Source organism: Nipponia nippon, unplaced genomic scaffold, assembly GCF_047370975.1.
Source record: "Nipponia nippon isolate SJK-2023a ecotype South Korea unplaced genomic scaffold, ASM4737097v1 scaffold_6, whole genome shotgun sequence".
Taxonomy (NCBI): domain Eukaryota; kingdom Metazoa; phylum Chordata; class Aves; order Pelecaniformes; family Threskiornithidae; genus Nipponia; species Nipponia nippon.
In genome coordinates this window covers 82,628,112-82,647,989 of record NW_028262380.1, presented here as the reverse complement: position 1 = coordinate 82,647,989, position 19,878 = coordinate 82,628,112, and the positions used below count along the sequence as shown (strand labels likewise).

The 19,878-nt window shown below is 43.4% G+C and overlaps 1 protein-coding gene across 9 annotated transcripts in view; it reads left to right on the top strand.

Annotated features, from left to right (window-relative positions):
- Window positions 1-19,878, top strand: part of ANKRD17 (ankyrin repeat domain 17) — a 95,707-nt gene that overhangs the window by 56,082 nt on the left and 19,747 nt on the right. For 7 of the 9 annotated variants that reach the window (XM_087737685.1, XM_087737682.1, XM_087737689.1 and 4 more), the window contains 11 exons: window positions 1,323-1,560; window positions 2,264-2,455; window positions 2,835-2,944; window positions 3,794-3,881; window positions 4,892-5,019; window positions 5,474-5,617; window positions 6,215-6,317; window positions 7,870-8,625; window positions 16,312-16,460; window positions 18,136-18,247; window positions 18,431-18,576. In XM_087737685.1, the coding sequence (XP_087593811.1) occupies window positions 1,323-1,560; window positions 2,264-2,455; window positions 2,835-2,944; window positions 3,794-3,881; window positions 4,892-5,019; window positions 5,474-5,617; window positions 6,215-6,317; window positions 7,870-8,625; window positions 16,312-16,460; window positions 18,136-18,247; window positions 18,431-18,576 (2,166 nt within the window). The remainder of the gene's footprint in view (window positions 1-1,322; window positions 1,561-2,263; window positions 2,456-2,834; window positions 2,945-3,793; window positions 3,882-4,891; window positions 5,020-5,473; window positions 5,618-6,214; window positions 6,318-7,869; window positions 8,626-16,311; window positions 16,461-18,135; window positions 18,248-18,430; window positions 18,577-19,878) is intronic. The other 2 variants (XM_087737684.1, XM_087737690.1) reach the window with 2 other exon arrangements.

The window sequence follows — 19,878 nt, the reverse complement described above, 5'->3', positions numbered from 1 at the left end:
AAAAACATGACGAAGATCATAAGCTCAAATACGTCCTTTGTTTCTAAAGGAAGAAAGCAAAGTTAGGAGCTACGGTTTGGTAAAACGAGTTTGACAGCATGATAATGGTATCTGGAAAACCTTGCCCAGATCCTGCCAAGGGAAGGCTGCCGTTCAGGTGGCTCCCGTGATGTATGAGGCGCCCCTGACAAATGGTCCTGGTTTGGCTTTTCTCTCAGAGGGAGAAAGTCAGTCCGGACTCAGCTACTAAATTGAGCGGTGAAATAGCTCTGCAGGTGCCGAGAGGCAAGCAATGTCATGGTGCACGGCTTCTTTTCGAGAAAGGAAGGAAGCCAAATTGTTAAACTTAAATCCTGTCTCTCTTCCACCTCCCTCTCCAAAAGCTGGGAATCTGTAAGGTAAATGCTCCGAGACACGAACCATCTGCATGACCGTGAGGATGAAGCGTATTCCTGATGTGTGTTGTTTTTATAACTAAAATACGCTGTGTTTAACAAATAATGGAACTGCACGTGGAACTTTGAACAGAATTCCCTCTCTGTCAAATTGGGGAGCGTTGGCATTGGGCGACTTGTTTGCAATGTAAAGCTTTGGTAGTCATTAGGAAGAACGTGAAAACCTGTTGTTACATCCAAAAGAAGATACTCTCTTTGACTGAAATTCTCTTAATCCTCCTTTATTTCTTGGACTGCTTGTGGTGTTAGTAGCAAATTTGCTGGCAGAATGCAAGAAGTACATACGTTTGAGTGGTAACTTAATTTTTAGCATTTGTGTTCCTTAGATAATTTTGCACATACGGTTCCGTGGGTACAGTTTTTAACGCAGAGGAGTACTGGGTGTTAGAGGATTTTGGTATTGTTCTTATGGAGGAGGCAAGCTTCTAAAACAGCGTTGAGCTCCCTGTCAACTGCTTGGGTTTTGTCTTGTTTTCTTGTTTTCCCCCCTAACTAAGCTGATCCCAAACACTTGAACTTGAGTCTGATGTGAAGAAGTTGACGGGCTTATTACTTACACCATGGCCAGCAAAGTTTGATGTGTCATTCGTAATATTTTAGTTTTGAATTGAATGTTCTCAGTACAGCATGCTGGACATTTCTTCAGGTGCCTATTGAATAGTAGATTTTTAACCTTTACTCAAATACTTAGGAAAAATATTTAGGAGAACTGTTAAGCAAGTTTGATCATATTTTTGGATTCTTTACTGATCTGTTGCTTTCTGTGTCTTCTGTGGGAATTTGAGTCGTTGGCTATGTAAAACTTGGGAGAAGAGCAGCAATTTTTCTATTTTGACGGTCTTCCGATCTCGTTTTTTGAATTCCTAGGATGGCCATGTGGAAGTGGCAAGATTACTTCTTGACAGCGGAGCTCAGGTGAACATGCCTGCTGACTCCTTTGAGTCTCCGTTGACTTTGGCAGCCTGTGGCGGGCACGTCGAGCTGGCAGCTTTGTTAATTGAACGTGGAGCTAACTTGGAAGAGGTAAACGATGAAGGATACACACCACTCATGGAAGCAGCTAGAGAAGGCCATGAAGAGATGGTGGCACTGTTACTTGGTCAAGGTAACTATCGTGGTGCCTTCCGCGGACTGTAATTCAATAGCCATCTGCTTTATGTTAGGGCGGAGGAAAAAAAGCTAAGTTAATGTAGGTTTTGTTTCCTTCTTCAACAACTTCTCAGCTCCACAGGCCCCCCCTTCCCCCTCCCAGCAGTTGGTGGGTTGTTTGTTCTTTCCCCCCACCCTGTTTTCTGGGGGTTTTTTCATCGTTGTTGTTGTTTTGGGGGGTTTTTGTTTGTTTGTTTGTGGTTTTTTTGTTTGTTTGGGTTTTGTTTGTTTGGTTTCTTTTTTTTTTTTTTAGAAAAATATCCTTTGCTCTACTTGTTTACTTTGTAAATGGTCATTCTGAATTGTTCTTCAGAACAGGTTTGCGTTTTTCAGGCAGACATGGAACAGCGAACGGGTAATGTGGGTAACTTGCACTCTGCACGATGGCCTTGGCCCATCTTGAGATGGTGTTGTTGCTGAAAAGCTATAGAGAAGTGCTTGGAGGTCCTCAGAGCGGTTTCCAAAGTAGTTAAGTAGAGTTGAAATCTTTTAGTTTGATACAGTAGGATCTTAGAGGAAAACTTGTGCGGCTCGAGAAATGATAGCCGTAATAAGATAATGCCTTGTGCATCAGGAAATGGCTTTCTTTGCTGATACTGGTTTCAGTACCTAGTGTTTGCTGATCTGTATGTGGTTTCGCTGTTGTGTTTTGTTTTAAGGAGCAAACATCAATGCTCAAACAGAGGAGACGCAAGAAACCGCATTAACTCTGGCTTGCTGTGGAGGTTTTCTGGAGGTTGCCGATTTTCTTATTAAAGCGGGAGCTGACATAGAACTTGGTTGTTCCACACCTTTGATGGAGGCTGCTCAAGAGGGTCATTTGGAGCTCGTTAAATATTTATTAGCTGCAGGTATGGAGTTATTTTGTTAACAGTTTTACAGAGACTTAATGTAACCGTAAGAGAAAAACGTTTTTTTCCGTTTTAATTACATTTTCATCGGCAGCTTCTTGAAGTTGGTAGCCAAGGATTGTGGAACCTAAAGTAATTTAGTAGTTGGACCCTAATTTAGCTTTTGACGTTTAAGTTCATGTAAACTCGCTTGGAACTGAACTTCTGGTTTACGATGATTTTTTTGTTCCTCTAGAGTATGACTGTCAATTTCATGGGTGTGGGGTTGGAGGGGGGGAGTGAAACATGGGGTATCTGATCTGGTAAAGATGAAGAAGAGGCTTGCAGGTTTTCTGTCGTGAACTTCATGAAGCTTACGCGCTCGTTACTGCCGCTTCAGGGGCTAATGTGCACGCCACAACAGCAACAGGCGACACCGCACTGACATACGCCTGTGAAAATGGCCATACTGATGTAGCAGATGTCTTACTTCAGGCAGGCGCAGATCTGGTAAGTCATGACCTTCTTGAAAAAATTTAAATAGGAAATAACATTATAAATGTCTTGGTTTGTGGGTTGTTTGGTTTTGTTGGTTTTTTTTTTTGTGTGTGTGGTCCCATGTTTATTGCTGGAAACTTCATGAGTTTGCTCTTAATTGTTATAGTTGTATTCAAATTACCTTTTAACATTTTCCTTTTAACTAAGTGAGAATTGATGATGCTTTCCTAATGGATTTTAGGCTGTTTAATTACCTGAAAGTGCTTAGGTCAGTCACAGCACTTTGGCCATTGATGTCTAAAGCATTTCCGAGCCATTCAAGGCTGCTTGTACAGAAAAATAGGGGATTTCGTTCTTTTGTCACACGCGCTCCTGAATGGTGTTCAGCTTTCAACTGTTGAGCTGATTATGGGTTAGTACTTGTACCTGCAAATTTGTTCTATTCCTTATGCAGCAAACAGTTGATAGTTCTGATGTGATGTATTTGATGTACCGTAATGGAATTAAGATGATGGAGGTAAATGGATTTTTACGTTTCGGTAGGCTTGTACGCCAGTACGTTATCAAAAGGTGAAGTTAAGCATGAGAGAAGGCGTTTTGTTGAACTAAAATGCCCACCATGTGCTTGAGTGGTTCTTGTCCAGGAGTCTCAGACCTGTACGAAGGTAGGGAGATGGTTTCATCTGTCCGCAAGAGGCACCGAGTTCAAGTGTTAGGGAAGTTTTTATGTGTGTAGTTTGTGAAACACTGCAAAGGGATCTTCAGTGTCTGGTGTCTTTGCATTCAGAAAACCAAAAGGCTGAATTGCATTCTTTCACATGTGCAAATTTTGAATTTTAAACCTTTCTTTATCTGCTTTAGGAGCATGAATCAGAAGGTGGAAGAACTCCTCTCATGAAAGCTGCAAGGGCAGGTCATGTTTGCACTGTGCAGTTCTTGATTAGCAAAGGTAAGAGCGTGAACAGGTTTTGGTTTTCCTGCTGTTAGAAATACTCGGAGTTCGGAACATGTCAGGCATAGCGTAACTTCCCTGGATGTGTTTCAAATATCTTAACTCGAGTAGGTCATTGATTCTCAAAGCAGGCAGGTAGTGATGACCTCTGGTTTCTGGTGCGATTAGTGGGAACTGCGACTACTTTAAAAGTAGTTCCATTCCCATCTCTGATTGCTAGTAAAAGCAGCAACAATAGTAGCGGTTACTGGCTGTCTCCACGCTCCTGGTGCAGCTTTTGGGCGCTGCCTTTTCAGAAGTTTAACTTCAAGTGCCTGTTTGTTTCCAAGTTTTGACTGGAGCTTGCACGACGTTGTCAGAATCATCAGCTCCAGCCTTGCATCGCTGTTGAATGCGCAGGCTTGATGCAGAGCTCGGAATTGCTGTTTCCTCTCTCTTGAGCTGATACTGACGGATCGTTCCTGTACCTTCCCTGCAGGGAGCAGGGCTGGCCTAACGCTTCCAGTGCGGCGTAGTGTTCCCTGCGTAGATTGCAGAGGAAAGAAGCAGAGCTGCAATTAATCATCTGCTTCCTGCTGCTAAGATGCATGGATCCGTGCACTGGATCTTAGCATTTGTTTTTTGGTTGGGTGTTTTTTTTTTGTGATTTTTTTTTGTTGTTGGTTTGTTTTTAAAAAGAGGCATAGCCCTGGCACAATTGCTGGCTAATTTAAAAGCAATGGGTTCGTCTGTGTGACGTTCTGTACTTCAAATGTAGCCATTTGAACAGCGAGTTTGGAGTGCTAGTCCAGGTAGAGTTGCTTTTCTTTTTGTGACATGTGGCGTGTTAAATGGTCTTCTCAGGATAGTAATAATTGACTGTTGGATTTAATTTATCAGTTGGAAGACTGCAGCCGTGGAGAGCTATGTTTTCATGTTTAAGACAAAAGTTAACTTTGTCACTTCTGATAGAGGAGAATCGGTTGAAGTCTTATTTTAAAATAATTTTTCCCCCTCTATTTTTGAAGGAGCAAATGTGAATAGGACCACAGCTAACAACGATCATACAGTATTGTCGCTGGCCTGTGCTGGAGGTCATTTGGCAGTAGTGGAGTTACTGCTAGCTCATGGTGCTGATCCTACGCACAGACTGAAGGTTTGTTGCTCAACTACCTTGCTTTCCTCTGAGGCAGTCGTTCTTTACTCTTAAAACTCACAACACCCCGGCGAATTTGCTCCTTCTGTATTCTCTGCAGCTGACCCAACATGTCATGATTTAAGTGGAAGTCAGACGCACGAGCTGGTATTTCCACAAGCGGGCGTTGGAGCTGGGAGGAGTGCAGGTTTATTGATTACTATGAATGTGTAGGTTGCGCTCCAGTTGTAAAGTCATAATTGCGGAAGAGGAAGGAAAGGAAAATTTTAACAAGTACTAGTTTTTTTGGAAACACTTAATAGAGTCTTTAAGTTTAGATGGGGGCTTACTGCCGATTGAATGAGAGTTTATTAAAGCAGTCGTAACAGATACTGTGTCGTGTCTCCCAAAACGCCTCGGTGTTGTCACGTTTGGATGATGCTGTTTTCTAATACTGTGATCTTTCCCTCCTTAGGATGGATCAACTATGTTAATAGAGGCAGCAAAAGGTGGTCATACCAGCGTGGTTTGCTACCTTCTAGATTACCCAAACAACTTGCTTTCTGCTCCTCCACCTGATGCTACTCAGCTGACCCCACCATCCCATGATTTAAATAGGGTAAGATTGAAGGGCTGCTTATGTGTGGATTTGCGGGGCTTTGTTCCATTTCTTTTTGCAGCTTACTCGAGAGTTTAAAGATGAGAGAAGAGTCAGTTATGTCATTTAACGAACTTCTGAAGTGTAGGTGAACACACGGAAAATTAGTTAGAGCTGTCCAGAAAACGGTGAAGACTCTCTTCGCGCGTCACTGTGTAGCGCTTTCAGCATTCTTCTTATTGCTCTATAAATATAATTGGATAAAATGATGAGGGGGAAAAAAAACCCAGCAAGTGAGAAGGTCTGCTTTAATGAGGCTCTTTCAGAACTACGTTCGTAGCCCACTGTGGCTCGTATTTGTTTTACCATAGTATAGCACGGTACCGTGCTGAGAGGAGAATTGTTTGGCAAGTGATTTCTTAGGTTAAAAATGCAAAGTATATAGAAGTCAGATGATCTCAAATTGTTAACTATTGACCTCGGCATATTAAAAAAAAGTATTAAATGTTATGAGTCACCATTAAAGTCTGCTTTTCTAACAGGTTTTGTTTACCTTCTCTTGAATTATAACTAGATCAGAGTATGAGAAAAGTAATCTGTTAGTATCCAACATTTTAGGCTCCTCGTGTACCAGTGCAGGCGCTGCCCATGGTCGTCCCACCCCAGGAGCCTGACAAACCCCCTGCTAATGTCGCCACAACCCTTCCCATCAGAAATAAAGGTCAGTCTTAGTTCTGCAGCTTATTTTCTAAATATCCTTCCTAGGTAGAAGATAGAGGGTTGCGCTTACAGCAGGGTAGTTCCTATGAAGAGTGTTTACGGATTCAGTCAAGGAAACCGCAATTTTTTTTTTTTTTTCTTTTTTGAAGGATTTGCTTATCGGCCAAATACGAAGTATCAGTCATCTAACCCTGTAATCATAAAGCGTCAAGAAATCTGCCTAAGTAAATACGTTAAAACATATATTAGTCTGACGTACTGGACTAAGGCAAAATGTCACCCAGAAGCCTATATAAATTGGATAATGGAAGTTGTAAAACCAATGTTAATCTCCATATCGTAGTTGATTTGATAACTTGTGTTTACTTAGGATAGTAGTCTTGGAGTGGGTTTGACTAATTTGATTGAAGGCGGAATTTCTTGTGCTATAAAATATTTAGTCTGATGTGGCTCAGGTCCTCCTAGGACTAAATTTGCATCTATTTTGATATCGCCATTTTGACACTTAACGCTTTCTGTACTTAAGAATTCTCTTCCAAAATGATTTTTATCAAGGATCAGCAGTAGTGCAAATACAGGCGTGCATGTCATAAAATTAATACTGTGTGTACACTTGTATTGTTCTGGAAATACAGCGAGGATGACTGGAAGAAACTGGGCACCTCCACTGACTCAAATCCTGAGTTTTGATTTGCCTTTCGCCCTTCAAAATTAACCGATTGTTCCTTCTCCAACCGGTATGGCAGACCATGTCAGCTGTGTTACTGTGGACTTCTTCATAAAAGATGAATTTGGATTAGTCCATCGCTCGTTCTTACAGGAAGGCTGAAATATTTGCCTTGCCTGGGCAGAGAGCTGAGTTTTGACACAGGCCGAGTCACGTCCGCTACGGAAAAAATGTAGCGGCTAAACGTACCCCGTTAGATCACGTTAAAAATAACTGACTATCCTGGTTTCTAGCGCTGTTTGTCAACTGAGCAAAGCTGGATACCTGTAGCGAAAGGAGTCAGTAGTCCTAGAAAGCGTAGCGCTTCCTAAAACGTACCGAGGTACTCGCAAAACCGGTGGCCTAGAACAAGTCACCTGTCCCTCAAGATGTTTTTGCATCGCTTTTGCTGTGCTTTCAGGGCTGTAACCCTGCATTTATGTCTTAACACGATACCAGACGCAAAACGTCAAGTAAAGGGACAGCGTATCCTTCCTTTTTGTTTCCGTTTATCTCGTAGCACCACTTGATAGCAGCGGCTCTCGAGGCAATCGCTTCATTTGGCAAAAGTATAACAATGGTTGGAGTAGATATGTCAACGTAGCGCAGGGTTATTTGGAATGTACGCGCAGTAATCTGTACTATTAAATTGCAATCTGACTGCTGTATTAAAATTGATAGCGAAAGATTCGGTGTTCTTGGAGGGCCTGACAGTACGCGCTGACCTTCTGTGGGTGCTGTGTCTTGGTGCGTAACTGGCCGCTTAGCATCCCAGCAGTAGCTCTATAATGAGGATGCCATTCATATGCACTTCCATTGGTTCTGAGGGGGTTTCTTTTTCACACAGCTGCTTCTAAACAAAAGTCCAGCAGTCATTTGCCAGCAAACAACCAGGATGTACAGGGTTACATCACCAATCAGTCTCCAGAGAGCATTGTAGAAGAGGCTCAGGGCAAGTTGACAGAGCTGGAGCAGAGGATAAAAGAAGCCATAGAGAAGAACGCTCAGCTGCAGTCCCTGGAATTGGCACACGCTGACCAGCTCACCAAAGAGAAGATTGAGGAGCTGAACAAAACGAGAGAGGAACAAATTCAGAAGAAACAAAAGATTTTGGAGGAACTGCAGAAAGTGGAGCGAGAGTTACAGCTGAAAACTCAGCAGCAGCTCAAAAAGCAATATCTAGAGGTAAAAGCGCAAAGAATTCAGCTCCAGCAGCAGCAGCAGCAACAGTCTTGCCAGCATCTGGGACTACTGACTCCCGTTGGGGTAGGAGAACAACTCTCAGAGGGAGACTATGCACGATTACAGCAAGTGGACCCCATCTTGCTTAAAGATGATCCTCAGCAAGCTGCTGCGCAGACGGGCTTTGCACCAATTCAGCCTCTGGCGATGCCGCAAGCTTTGCCTCTGGCAGCAGGTTCCTTACCTCCAGGGTCCATCGCAAATCTTACAGAACTGCAAGGTGTTATAGTTGGACAGCCAGTATTGGGCCAAGCACAACTAGCAGGGCTGGGGCAAGGAATACTGACAGAAACACAGCAAGGGTTAATGGTAGCCAGCCCTGCTCAGACGCTCAATGACACGCTGGATGACATCATGGCAGGTGGGTTTATATTGTTATGAGCAGGTATAATATTTGCTTGACCAGTTGAGGGTATGTCCACTTCTTTGTGTGTGTGTGTGTGTGTGTGTGTGTGTGTTTGTGTATTCCCGCTAGCTCTACAGCCAGTACCACTAGCCTCCTGATCCCTGTCTTTAGCGGTTCGGAAAACGAGTTTTAACTTTTCAATTTGCAGGGTTGCCTTTCCTTTTGTTGAGCTATCTGGTGCCTGTTTGTCAGGTTGGTATGTCAGAAGTGGCGTTTTTAACTCTCCGTAGTTTGGGGGGTGGTGGTGCGCTAGGGTCAAACAGTTGTACTTTGGCCTGTTTGTAGCTCGGGAACAACATCTTGACGATACTGGTTAGCACTCGGTTAGTATTTGGCTAGTACTTCGGAGTAGCTAACTGAGAACTGACTTGGAGCACTCAGAACAGGCTTTTAGCAGCTATAGCACCGCATCAAGCTGTTGATGCCTAAGGAACCTGTAGGCTTGTCTTCGGAATGAGAGCTGCTCTAGTTGGCCTCGAATAGTCTACCGACTGGAAGCTTTTACTTCTGTTTGGAAAAAAAAGATGATAATCCTATGACATTTTAAAAAGTGTCTACTCATAAAAATGGCTGTTTTGACAGCGAAAAACAAATTTAGCCTTACCAAATTCTTCTTAATCGCTTCAGAGAATTCTTTACCCAGTGACATCAGTGCTTTAAGGCCTTCAGTAGTAAAACGGAAGAATGAAACAAGGTTTTAAATAGCGTAGGAAATGTGAGTTGTTAGCGTTGCTTTCCTTTACGCCCGCCTCAGTTGCACTTAATCCCCTTTCCGTGTTGAAGCAGTTGCTGAAATACTCGCATTGACCGCTTAGCTGAATACAGACTAACTCTTGGGACGTAGCATTAAAAAAAACGTGTCACTCAAGGAAAATGTGCTGCGGTGCTCTTGGCTAAGGTGATGAACTTTCATTTTTTCAAGTACTGTCTATTATGACAAGTCTCCTTTCTAAAGCGTGTTAGGACGAGGGGCCTGTGCCAGACGAAAGGCAGGGCTCCGAGAAGGTTTTAGCCCGGAGGCGTGGAGCTGGTCCTGCGTACACTGTGAGAGTTATTGGAGTACAATAACGGTGCGGGGTGAATAGAAGACACGGTAGTGGTTAAAAATATCAGGTGGTGATCGTTTAAAATACTTGAAACAACACTTACCAATTTAGGCACCTACCCCGATGTTCTAGCAAAGCCTCATTAAAGATCACTGAGACTTACAGGAGCTACAGAGATTCTTTTCTGAAAATCTGGTGTTAGAATTGGAGCTTAGACATACAGATGGGAAGCTGTCAGTGTATTAAAAAAAAAAAAAAACCCCAACAAAACTTGGATGCATGAAAAAGTAGATAAAACCATGTCCGTCATGCGCTGATAGTGAAGATTGTCTTTCACGTGGAGTTGCTGGGGTACTTCAGACCAGCTACTCAATTCAAGAGGTGGGATAATTACAGGTCTTGGTTACTTATGAAGAATCTGGGTAATGCACTTCAATTTTGTTTAAATATAACTTAAGCTTTGAGTTAGGACACTTGTTATGTGTTCAGCTGCGTATAACACCTTGAGAATCTACGATTTTAGGTCATCTGCCGCATACCCGAATGCTCGTGCATGACTTCTGGGAAAGGTTAGGTATTTCCAACGTGCATTTGAGTAAATGTTTTTGTACGACTTAGTCCCCATTCTTAGGATGTGCATGCACACGTGCAATTAGGAACAAGGTCTAAATTCATAGCGTGATAGAATAGTTTGGGATGGAAGGGACCTCTAAAGGCCATCCAGTCCAACCCCCCTGCAGTGGGCAGGGACGTCTTCAACCAGATCAGGTTGCTCAGAGTCCCGTCCAGCCGGGCCTTGAACGTTTCCAGGGATGGGGCATCTGACACTTCTCTGGGCAACCTGGGCCAGTGTTTCACCACCCTCAGCGTAAACAATTTCTTCCTTGTATCTAGTCTCGATCTACCCTCTTTTTCAGTTTAAAAACAGTGCCCCTTGTCCTATCGCAACAGGCCCTGCTAAAAAGTTTGTCTGCATCTTTCTTACAGGCGCCCTTTAAGTACTGAAAGGCCACAATAAGGTCTCCCCGCAGCCTTCTCTTCTCCAGGCTGAACACCCCCAACTCCCTCAGCCTGTCTTCCTAGGAGGGGTGCTCCAGCCCTGTGAACATCTTGGTGGCCTCCCCTGGCCCCGCTCCAACAGCTCCATGTCCTTCCCCTGCTGAGGACCCCCGAGCTGGACGCAGGGCTTCGGGGGGGTCTCCCCAGAGCGGAGCAGAGGGGCAGGATCCCTTCCCTCGCCCCGCTGCCCACGCTGCGGGGGATGCAGCCCAGGTTGGCTTTCTGGGCTGCGAGTGCACATTGCCGGCTCATGGCCAGCTTTTCGTCTATCAGTACCCCCAAGTCCCTCTCCGCAGGGCTGCTCTCCATCCCTTCATCCCCCAGCAAATTGTGCACGGGAAGGGATTTATGGCAAGCCTGTTAAAAGCTGTACGGACGCAATTCCACCTTTGGTTTTCTGTCAAGTGGCTAATTTCAGGGGTTTCTTTAAGCGAGAGCAGAAACAGACCCGAGCGAACAACTGAAGTGCCAGCTTGAATCAGAATTTAGGGAGGGGGTGAAATAGGCTCAATGTAACACAAAACAGTTAAGCAGCAGCTAAATACCTGATCAATGGCTTTGTGTATTGCTTTAATAGGAACTCTCTAGAGGATTTCTATGCATTTAAATCTCTGTTCCTGAGATGGTTTGAGTTTACTTCATCACAGAGCTGTGGCTTGCAGCACCGGTTACAAAAACAACGCTTGGTTTTGACTGTGCACGCTGTATCTCATGTTCATCTCTGTGCTTCATTAGTTGCAAACAATGAGTTTGATTTTCCCATTTTAAGTACTTGTTTAAAACAAGGCCAGGTGTGCAAATGCTGGTATTTGTCGGAGGCAAGTAGAAGACATGGGTATCGCTGTAGGGGTCAAGTGTTGTTGCTAGATCAACTCTGGGACTTCAGAGTAGGATTCCTTGCTGCTAGAGAGGCGAAATTGCTGTTACCAGAGCTCTACACAATTTGCCTGGAAACACCGTGAGAGAATGTACCAAGTTAAGGGGTTTGGGTTGGTTTGTTTTTTGTTTTTTTTTTTTTTTTAAAGAAAGAAATAGGATAAGTTGAAAAAGTAGTAAATAAACTTTCAGTTTTAACTTCGGGCTCCTTTCTGATCCTGCTGGAATTGATGACAAGCAAAAGGTTCGCTCCCCAGCTTCAGATGTTGGACGAGTTCTTTGCTTGCTGTGAGGCTGGTGCATACAAGTATTTTTTAGGGTTAGTTACGTCACTCTTGAACGAACACATTGCCTATGTTAAATGGTGTGTTAAGGATATAAAGAAAAAAATATGTCCCTGTTTTTAATAGCAAACTTCTTTTAAAGTAGTAACTGTTGCAAGGATTATGGCCAGTAACAGAGCCTCACGAAGAACTTCAGGAATCTTGATAAGATGAATTCCTGGAAGCTGCCTTGTGGGATGAGTCAGTTTTAACTGTAACTGTCTAAATTAATATGTCAGAAAGAATACGCATTGACTGTAAGTTCTTCACAGAAACTCAATACTGAAAAAAATAACTGCAGAGCGCCAGCACCACAGAGAAATGGGGAGGTTCTGTCCCACTTGCGACCCGTGCAGGAGCCGCCGAAAACGGAGGATGCGAGCTTTTAGGCACCGGTGTAGCTACAATTCGTTGCTGGCAATGGTCACGCTTTTCTTGCAGAGGGATGGTAAATGCATGAAGCCCTTTGTCCTTGAAATATTAAGGGACTTCCATCTGTTGCTGGGCAGCTGCTTTTGTGGGGGACCGAGCCTGTGATAGTCCACCTTTCGGACTCTAACTAATAATGATCAAGGCTACAGGTGTGGTGTGGTGTGGTGTTCAGGCCCCATCGTGGAGCTACGAGTGCATAGAAGCAATGCTGTGTGTTTATATTTGCATTCAGAACGTAGCTTTGACTCTTGTAATTCGAGGCATGTTATGCATCTGAAGTGTCCTGTATTGATTTTAAGCATGTGTGGCAGAAACGTAGCTTTTAATAACTTAGGATACTACAGAGAGAAGCAACTGATGTGGAACAAGCCTGTCAGGTTGGCTTGAAACGAGTTGGAAAAAGCCGAGGTATCTAACGTATTTCTTGTAATACTGGGCTTTTTTCAGACCCTCATCTTGGCTTATTGCCGTGTAATGTGAAGGGGTTCTTTTACACATCTACTGTTGACATTACAGGAGATGAGGAATAAATGCGTGAGAACAACGCTGTGCCCCCAGTCAGACAGCGCTAGTAAGGAACATAACGGTCGACGTAAAGATGAAATGGGATTACCAAGGTGCTTGGTTTCTGTAACGTCTGGCACTTAGTGAAAATAGGAAGCGTTCGAGGAAGCAGCGAACTCGACCAGTGCAAACAACCCCGTGGTCCTTCTCAAAACATCAGGCTTTTTTGCAGACACACGTTTTGACTGAGGACCTGTAGATCAGTGAGGAAAAAAAACCTGTTGGCTCCTATGTTCAGTATTTTGTGTTGGTTTTCAGTTTTTAAAATTGGTCAGCCCCTGATAGCGGGGCTGCCTTTGTAAGCCAAATGTTTCTCTGGATGGTGAGGCTGTTGGGCATGGGGGGAGAAGGTAGCAGCCCTGAGGATGTTTAATTTAAGCTAAGAGAAAGCTGAGGTGTCCAGAAAGAAGTCAATATGGAGAGCAGCTATGCTTCTAATATCAGTAAGCACAGAACTGGTTGTCTGATATCCAAACAAATGTAAAAGACTTGGACCGGAAGAGTCAAATGGTGCTCGGAGTGAGGAATTCTGACAAAGAAGCTTGGCCTTGTTTTGTACTGCGATTAAGGCCGGTAGCCGGTCCTGTACCGAGGTGTGTATATACTAAAATATTCCAATAGTGAGCTACATTGAGGAGTTTGTTATCCCAGGCATGAAATAATGATGTTTTAGTGTTCAGGAACAGACTTCTAGTTAAATTTTATGCCGCTCGTCCATTCAAGTAGACGAAGGGGCAGAGGGGAAAGGTAAACCTTTGACTGTCAGTGCGTTCAGATTTGATCATCAGGCTAGTTGGTTACTCCTTTCAGGGCTCAAGACTGTTGTGAAAACCTTTAGGCTTATTGAAAACTTTTAATATTTTTGTTTGGATACCATAAAGATTCTATTCATTGCCCTTGGCACGTTCATTACTAATTTGAACTCTGCACAGGTGATGTTGAAATAAATATAATCAAAGTCATTACCCATAAAAATTAACATCTTGTCTCAGTGAAATGTGCTGTAGGGCTATGAACTATGTTTATATTATTGCTGAAGCACACTTGAAATATGCTTAATATGAGAAGCGTAAGTCAACATGCATGTTCTCCTCTCCTAGCATGCATAAGAAGATTTATATATGGGTTGTACAATACAGGTTTTCTTCCTTGTGGAAAGAGGGGTGTTGGCTTTTAAACGTGTCGCTTGTTTTTTCATTTTTTTTGCCTTCCCCCTCACTGCTGCACCATTGGTATAAAAGACTTTTCCTGAATTGAGGCCTTCCTAACTATTTTAAGTTTTCTGTTGTTGTTTTTAAAAGTCTGAAAGCTTTAATAGTGCCTCCTATGATAGAGTAGATGCTCCCCAGCCCCCATATTGGGACTACAGCAGTAATTCTTAGCAACTGTTTAAAATATATGTGCTACTGTAGCAGGGCTGACTTTTTCCACGCGTGGATTATTCGATGATCGTGCTTTTACGTCATCTGTGTTAAGCATATTTGGCTGGGTTTTAGTCCATTTTACCATCTTTACCGTGTTCTTTTGGACTAGCTGTGAGAGTCAAGAATCGTAATGGCTAATAACTCCGGTACTGTTTTATGCCGCTTTAACTTCCTCTTTGAACTGAGAGAAAGAAGGTAAATGTGCTGGTTTGGCAGAGTTACCTGTTACGCCTGTATATGTGAAGAGGGGAGTTGCAACTGACTTCTTATCCTTCTGTACGAAACCAATTTGAAGCTGTGTTTTTAGGTTATACCTCTAATTTACAGTCAGAATAAGCAATGAGACGAGTCTCAGTTAGATGCTCCACTGAATGATACTTCGTGATGATCTTGGGTTAGTTCTGCTCTGCACAGAACCCCCTTAGGCCATAGTTTTTGACCTTGTGTCAGAATATTTTTGCTTAGGTTCTATATGTTTGGTTTTTTTAATCCATACTTAGCGTGATTTGTCTCGTAAGGTGAGAGAAGTTGTCAAAAGGCACCCTAATATAAAGATCAAGGGAGTTTGAATTTGATTTACTCTTAAATATAAGGTTCATCGTACTTTTTATGTTTCAAGTCGGGGGTTCTTTGTTCCTTGCGGTGACGTTTATTAGCCTCTTTGCTGGCATTTGGTATAGGAAGTCCGGGAATAAATGGAGTAATGGATGAAAAACACAGCTGCCTTGCGGAGGAGGGAGGACCCAAATTGGCATGTTAGGATACAATTTTTGTGGCATCTGTTGAAAAACGTACCACTTGAAATGAAATATATAGGAGCTAATTACCGATGGCTGGCAGTCGGGGACACGGCCGATTATTAAACCCATTTGAAAAATGAACAGGACTTGAACAGTTGGGAACGAAGGGGCGTCACGTTCATGTTCCCTGAGGTTACCGGGCGGTGTGCGCTAGATGAACACTGACAAGGCACGGAAACTGCGGTTCTTTCGTTTTGCAGTCAAAGGTGCGTTTGTCAGCTTGACGGGAGAAGTGTGCGGTCCTTGGCTTTCTCCCTTGCTGATCACACCTGATAAAGACCTGTAGAAACACCGGGGGAAAGTCAGGGAGGAAAACATGGAGTTCTATAAAGGAAAAAAAACCCAAGAAGCAGGAAAAGGGGAGTTTTTCCCCAAAGGCTGTTTTAGATCAAGTTTGCTCTGTATTTTTAAACATTATCTGTATAAATGAATTTCAGGGAAGTGTGGCAGTGGGTGCTATTTTGTGTCATGTCAATATACTGTCATCAGCTGTAAAATGGTATTACCTGTTGCTTATCCTAACAACCTTGGCCAAAGTTTCTGCAAAACGGCTGCTAAGAAGCTTCCACTTCTCTGGTTTCGACAAATTCTGCCATGTGAGCATCCTGACGCTAGCACTGCTGCTTTCTTTGTTACGTTGATGGGGGCCGGGGTGGTGGGGGTTGAAGGCTGGACAGACTTTTATAGGAGAGTCTTTAAACTGTTTTAAGAACAATTGCATAGATACCCGTTGATTGGACTTGCTCTGCAGTCCCGCTTCTAAAGGTATGGAACTCCTCGTCCGAATAATGGTTGACTTGTTGTAGGAAAGATCTTTTGTTTTTAAAAAAAATAATAGTTTTTTTTTTTTGTGGTGGGCTTCTAGAAAACATGCCAGTCTGATACTTACCTATTTCTTTGATCTAATACAGTTAAGCTTTTTCGTAGTTGTTAAATTCAAAGAGTTAAAGGTTTAAAGATTGGGTTAAATGTATAGAAAATATGTATTTGTGGAAAATAAAGTTTTTAGGGAGTTCTGTCTGTCGGTGGGAGTTCTGTCCCACTGTCCATTTATTGTCACGTTAAACATGTGAAGTAGTGTTTTGCTTTTGCTAAGTGTAATTATTCTGTTCAACAGCAGTGAGCGGAAGAGCATCTGCAATGTCAAACACTCCTACCCACAGCATTGCAACTTCTGTCTCCCAACCTCAGACGCCAACTCCGAGTCCTATCATTTCTCCTTCAGCCATGCTACCGATCTACCCTGCTATAGATATCGATGCACAGGTAAGCCTGCGCTTCTCACCGCAGCACAGATGCGCGAAGCTGTTCTGCATCCTGAATAATTCCGTGATAGTAAACAGCTCTCTTGCACAATGAATTGGGTTCTAGAGACTTGATTTGCTGCTTTTAGAAAGCCTGTACAACTCCCCAGAGACTTGCAACCCGCTTCGCTCCGTGCTCTCGCTGAAGGTCTTTGAATGACTAAACGCTTGTATTTCTTATTTCTTTGTTGTCAGAGTGGTTATGAGAAACAGCGAAATTGTCTTCTGAAAGAAATTAAATATTTTTCTGGCCTGATATCCGAAGACAAAAATAGGCCTTAGTATGTTGCACACTGTTTTTTTTCTGGTGGTGCTTGAAGTTGTTGGCCAGTGATCACCCAGTTTGCCAGACGTATGAAAGTATTGAAACTAATAATTTCTGTAAATTTTTGGACAAGAGGAAATAAATCAAGGTCTTATTTCCACTACAGAAAAGGCATTTCTGTATTGAAAGTAATTTTTAAAAGGCCTACTTTATGTTGTCTTGCAGCTAGCTGTCCATCAAAAAAAAAAAAAAAAAAAAGCACGCGTATACTAACGAGCATACGTATATGCATAGTTCTAGACCGTGCGTAACATGGATAAGATGTGGGCAGTGTGGAGCACACGGAAGGCATGGGATTGGTGTGGAGAAGGGGAGAGAAACCTCTGGAAAACCGGTCTTGGCTACTTCAGCTGCTCGTGGCACTTGGCTTGGTTTCTCTTGTGGCCATGTCCAGGAGCTCTTGCCGTAACCTGGCCAGCCTCGTTGTTCGCTGGCAGACGCCAGCGCGCATCAGCGTTACGATAAGTTGCCAGCTAGCCTGGGTCATAAGAGAGTAAAACTGAGTTCTCATAGTAGCCAAGAAATGCGTGCGTGTTGGTGGGTTTTGTTCTTCTGGTGTTTGTTCTTCTTGAAGAAGGAGGAGATGTCGTTTTAGTCTGTCCCTATGCTGTAACTAACAGCGCCCCTAATCCTCTGAGTTTCTCAGTTGCTCTGTGAAATAGGTTGGTGGTGGTTGACGTGGGCCCTGGCAGCGCTGAGAAATTAAATGCACGTTGTTTCATTGCGAGTGCTTAGTGGGCAGAATCGAGGTTGATAAGGACTCTGTGCTGTTACCGAGATCTGCCTACCACTGGAAATCCTCACTTGGAGATAGAGTAGAGCGTAAGCTCAGACACTTCCGTATATTTTCAGTTGGTTTGTTCTTTGCGATGACTGTGATTTGTGGGCTTGCTGTAGCTGATTTGTACTGTTCAGAGGCTTCAGCAGCAGTAGTGGTGAGACCGTTTGGTTTAACTGGAGGGTTAGGAATTAAAGATAGGATTTTTACCTTGATCATACCATCTAAAGGTCGCAGTCAAGCAGCGGTAAAGAAGTCGATCTAGTTAGCAAAGCGCAGATGAAACCTCGGTTCTTGTCAGGAGTTGTCCTCAAATCTCTCAACAGAGCTGACTGGAGAAGTAGAATGGTGTTACGAACTTGAACACAAAAGATAACCGACGTCATAAGCAGACATGCCTTAAGCTTATAGAAGCTTTTTATGCTGTCACAGATACAGTTGTATTTGGGCTAATGTGCAACATAACAGAACAGGGGTTGTACTTGAAAAAGGAAGTATTTATCTTGTTGTATCGATGATGTCTGTTTCTTTTAGACTGAGAGTAATCATGACACAGCATTGACACTTGCTTGTGCTGGTGGCCACGAAGAACTAGTACAAACACTGCTGGAGAGAGGAGCTAATATTGAGCACAGGGACAAGAAAGGTAGGTGTCTCGCTGCGGCAGTACAGACCCTCTCTGGTTTTCCAGTGCGTCACGCTGAATAAATACGCAATAAGCGTAGTCTTTAGGGGAAGCGTTTGGGCTTGCTTTTCTGGTGGTTTAACTTACGTCCCTTAAACTTCAGCTACGAATGTGGACTCTTCGAACATCCTTTTTTCATTTCAGGGTTTACTCCGCTTATCTTGGCTGCTACGGCTGGCCACGTGGGTGTTGTTGAAATCTTACTGGATAACGGAGCTGATATTGAAGCCCAGTCTGAGAGAACCAAGGACACTCCCTTGTCTTTGGCTTGTTCGGGAGGAAGACAAGAGGTGAAGTAAAACTTAAGTCTTCAAAAGCAATGTGTATACATATGGTGTCAGTATACCAAAGCCATCTTCGGGAGAAGTTACAGTAACTTAATTCACCGTTCTGTTTCAGGATGGTGTTTTTTAAAAAGGATGCCAAGAGCTTCACATTTTCTAAGTGATGTATTGCAGCATGTCTGGTATAAATTCCTCTTTCTGTGTTTATAAGTTGGACCAGTGCTGTGCAGACGACCTCATGAGTGTAATCTCCAGTGGCTCATTATGGGGCTTACGCCAGCATCATCAGGTGTAGATAGGGAAGTGAATGCCGTGAGTGTTCTTGTTGAGAAGCTGGAGTTAGCCCCAAATCGGCTCCCTGTATGAGCCAAGAGGGTTTTCTAATGGATTCTGTACAGGCCATAAGGTACTGGAGTAGTGCAGGTGACTCCAGTGTCCCTGACTAACAACACACAAAACATTTCTCAACTGACTGATGAAAAGTAAATGTAGGGGAAGGTTTTTTCAATGTTATGTCAAATACTGTGTTCTGTGACTTAGTTATGAAATCCGCATTTTGATTTTTTTTTTTTTTTTTTTTTTTTCTCATGGTTGTTACAAATCTTAAGCGTACAATTCTGTTAATGCTTCTACTATTGGGATTGCAAAAGCCGCGGTGGAAGCTATATATTTGGGTGCAGGATCACCTTCCTCTGGTATGGCCACCTGGAAGTGAATGAGGCTGGAGACACCTCTCCCACTTCTGCAGGTCGTGTTAACAGTGATACTGCGGCATTTAAAAGGAGCTTACTTTTCTACACAAAACCTTACTGAAAGCTCGCAGCTCTTCTGGCCCGTCTTTCGTGCTATCTGGAAGATGCCAGACGTTGTGGGGCTTAGCTGCAATGACAGTCACGCGCTCCCTGGTGAAGGGAAAGGCCTGCTATTGCCAAGTCTTTCATAGCAGCCTTTGTGGCCAGCAACCTCGTACACCAAAGGTGAATTTATGCCTGCCTTTTCAGAGATTTGCTTGGTCTGTGTTTCTCAAACTCTGTTTCTTGGAGTAACGCATCATGTTTTCTTCCATGTTTTTTGGGAAAGACGATGGGAAAACGCTGGGTTCGGGGCAGCAGAGATGATGTTGAGAAGCCCTCCCGCCCCAATTTTTGTGTTTGGCAGTATGTTTGTCCTGTGATTTCAAGGGAAACTATTCTGATGGAGAGGCCCTTGGCTTCAGTTGCGCGTGTCTAATCCAAACATGTTTTACGCTTAAAAGTTGAAAGTGGAGCAAATGTAACGTTGCGCTGGGGGTGGCACAGCGGGTTTTCA